The sequence below is a fragment of the Carlito syrichta genome, unplaced genomic scaffold, assembly GCF_000164805.1.
Source record: "Carlito syrichta isolate Samal-C Ts95f unplaced genomic scaffold, Tarsius_syrichta-2.0.1 Scaffold315946, whole genome shotgun sequence".
Taxonomy (NCBI): domain Eukaryota; kingdom Metazoa; phylum Chordata; class Mammalia; order Primates; family Tarsiidae; genus Carlito; species Carlito syrichta.
The window spans coordinates 235383-237360 of NW_007260042.1; the positions used below are offsets into that span (position 1 = coordinate 235383).

At 58.7% G+C, this 1978-nt stretch overlaps 1 protein-coding gene across 1 annotated transcript in view; it reads right to left on the minus strand.

The window, feature by feature from the left end:
* Positions 1-1661, minus strand: part of TMEM206 (transmembrane protein 206) — a 53446-nt gene extending 51785 nt beyond the window's left edge. The window contains exon 1 of the mRNA XM_008073566.1: positions 1456-1661. Within this exon, the coding sequence (XP_008071757.1) occupies positions 1456-1491 (36 nt within the window). The 5' untranslated portion in view covers positions 1492-1661. The remainder of the gene's footprint in view (positions 1-1455) is intronic.
* Between the last annotated feature and the right edge of the window lie 317 nt (positions 1662-1978).

A 1978-nucleotide genomic window follows, 5' to 3' on the forward strand; every position in this document is an offset into this window, starting at 1 on the left:
CTGAGACGGAAGGATCGCCGGAGCCCAGCAGGTCGAGGCTGCGGTGGCCGGGAGCAGCCACTGCACTCTAGTCTGGGCGACAGAGTGAGACTCCAACTCAAAAAATAGATAAAATAAAATAAAATAAAATAATGAGATTTGGCCGGGCACAGTGGCTCAGGCCTGTGATCCCAGTACTTTGGGGGCCGAGGGTAGAGGATTGCCTAAGCCCAGGGGTTCAAGACCTGCCTGGGCAACTTAGTGAGACCTTGTCTCTACAATAAATAAAAAAATTAGCCAGGCGTGGTAGTATGGGCAATTCCAGCTACTTGAAAGGCTGAGGCAGAGGGATCACCTGAGCCCAGCAGGTTGAGGATGGGGTGTCTGTGAGCCTGCCACTGCACTCCAGCCTGGGTGACAGAGTAAGACTCCAACTCAAAAAAAAAAAAAAAAAAAAATATATATAGTGAGATTCCAGTGTGGCCAGAGCCTAGGTGGGTGAGGAGCTGGCTAAAGTAGTGGGAGATAGGGCTGCTGAGCTGCAGAATTAGGAGAGCTTACTGAGCAGTCTGGACTATTCTGGGCAGACCAAAGGCAACATCAGGTCTATCAGCTCTGGGGTCAAGGCAGGGCCTCAAAGCAAATCTAAGGATCACACTAGGGGGTCGGAGCAAACACAGGGACCCAAACCAGAGGAGGACTGAGGTGGAATTGCCTACCTTGGCAAGTGAGGGGGGCACGGTGGAGCGGCACAAGAGGGGAAGTTTACAAAAAAGGATCAAGCGTTGGGGCCTGAGAGGAGGAGGAGAGCAGTCTCACAGAAACAGCTGAGGGAGTCAGGAGGAAGAGCTGGCCTGAAGCTCAGGCCAGACAAGAAACAAAGAACTGGAAAGTGATAAAGTCGTGGGAGGCGGTAAGACTGGAGGGAGGGACAGAGAGGAGCGAGAACCAGTCGTGTCGGTGAAAGCACTTTTTCAAAGTTAGGCGGTCACCAAAACAAGGGGCGTTGATCCCTGTCACCAGCCAGCCGCGGGGGCTACGCGGCCTTGGGCTTGGAGGAGGGCGGCCGCCCACCGCGCATCTGCTCTCGCCAAGGAGGGCGCGGGCGCCTCCACTTGTTGCAAGAACACCGGCTTCCTCCGGGCCCCGGGGGTCCCGCTGCGGTATGCAGCGCCGGGGACTGGGCCCAAGGTAGCTTTAATCATTCACCTGCTAGTTACGGGTCGCGGCTCCGGGACCCGACTCCATCCCTCGACCAAGCGATCCGGAGGAGGCTGGGCGCCCGCTCCGCCACCCCGCTTCCTTTCCGCCCCCTCTGCAGCCAGGGACCCCTCCCGGGACGCGCTCACCCTGTCCCTCGGAAGAGCCCCCGGCTGCGCGGCCTGGACGCCCCCCGCACCCTACCCGCCCAGACCCCCGGGACCCCACTCCTCAGCCTCACAAGGAACTTCCCTTCCGTCTCCCACGCCCTCGTACCTCCTGGTAGGATGCGGAGCGCTCTTGCCGGATCATGGCACTGTCCAGAGCCACCGCACACCTCAGCCCGCTACAGCCCGGGAGGCGCAGGAGGCAAGGCAGCACGGTCGCCGCAGCACCCGGACCTGCCGGCTCTGCGAGGCGAAACCGGTCAAGAGAGGCGTCCCGGAGACCAGCCTAGGCGGCACTGGGCGCATGCGCCTCGCGAGAGGGTTGCTGGGAAATGTAGTTCTGGGAGGAGGAGCCTCTCGGCAGCCCCCAGGAGACAAAGCCTGCAAGCTACCCAAGCCGGCTAAACCCGGGCCTTAGGCGCACGTGCCTCTTTGCCTCTCACTTCCTCTCTTTGTTGAAGGGGGAGGGACGGAGAAAATGAGTGGAAAGTGGAACAAGGTCGGAGGGGTGGGAGCGCCTAATCTATAATTGTAAGAGGAAGCTTGGCCTGGTGGTCAAAAAATGTCTCGAGAGCACTTTGTATGTTAGAAAGCACTGTCTTTCACATTATCCTCTTGATCCTGCAAGGAAC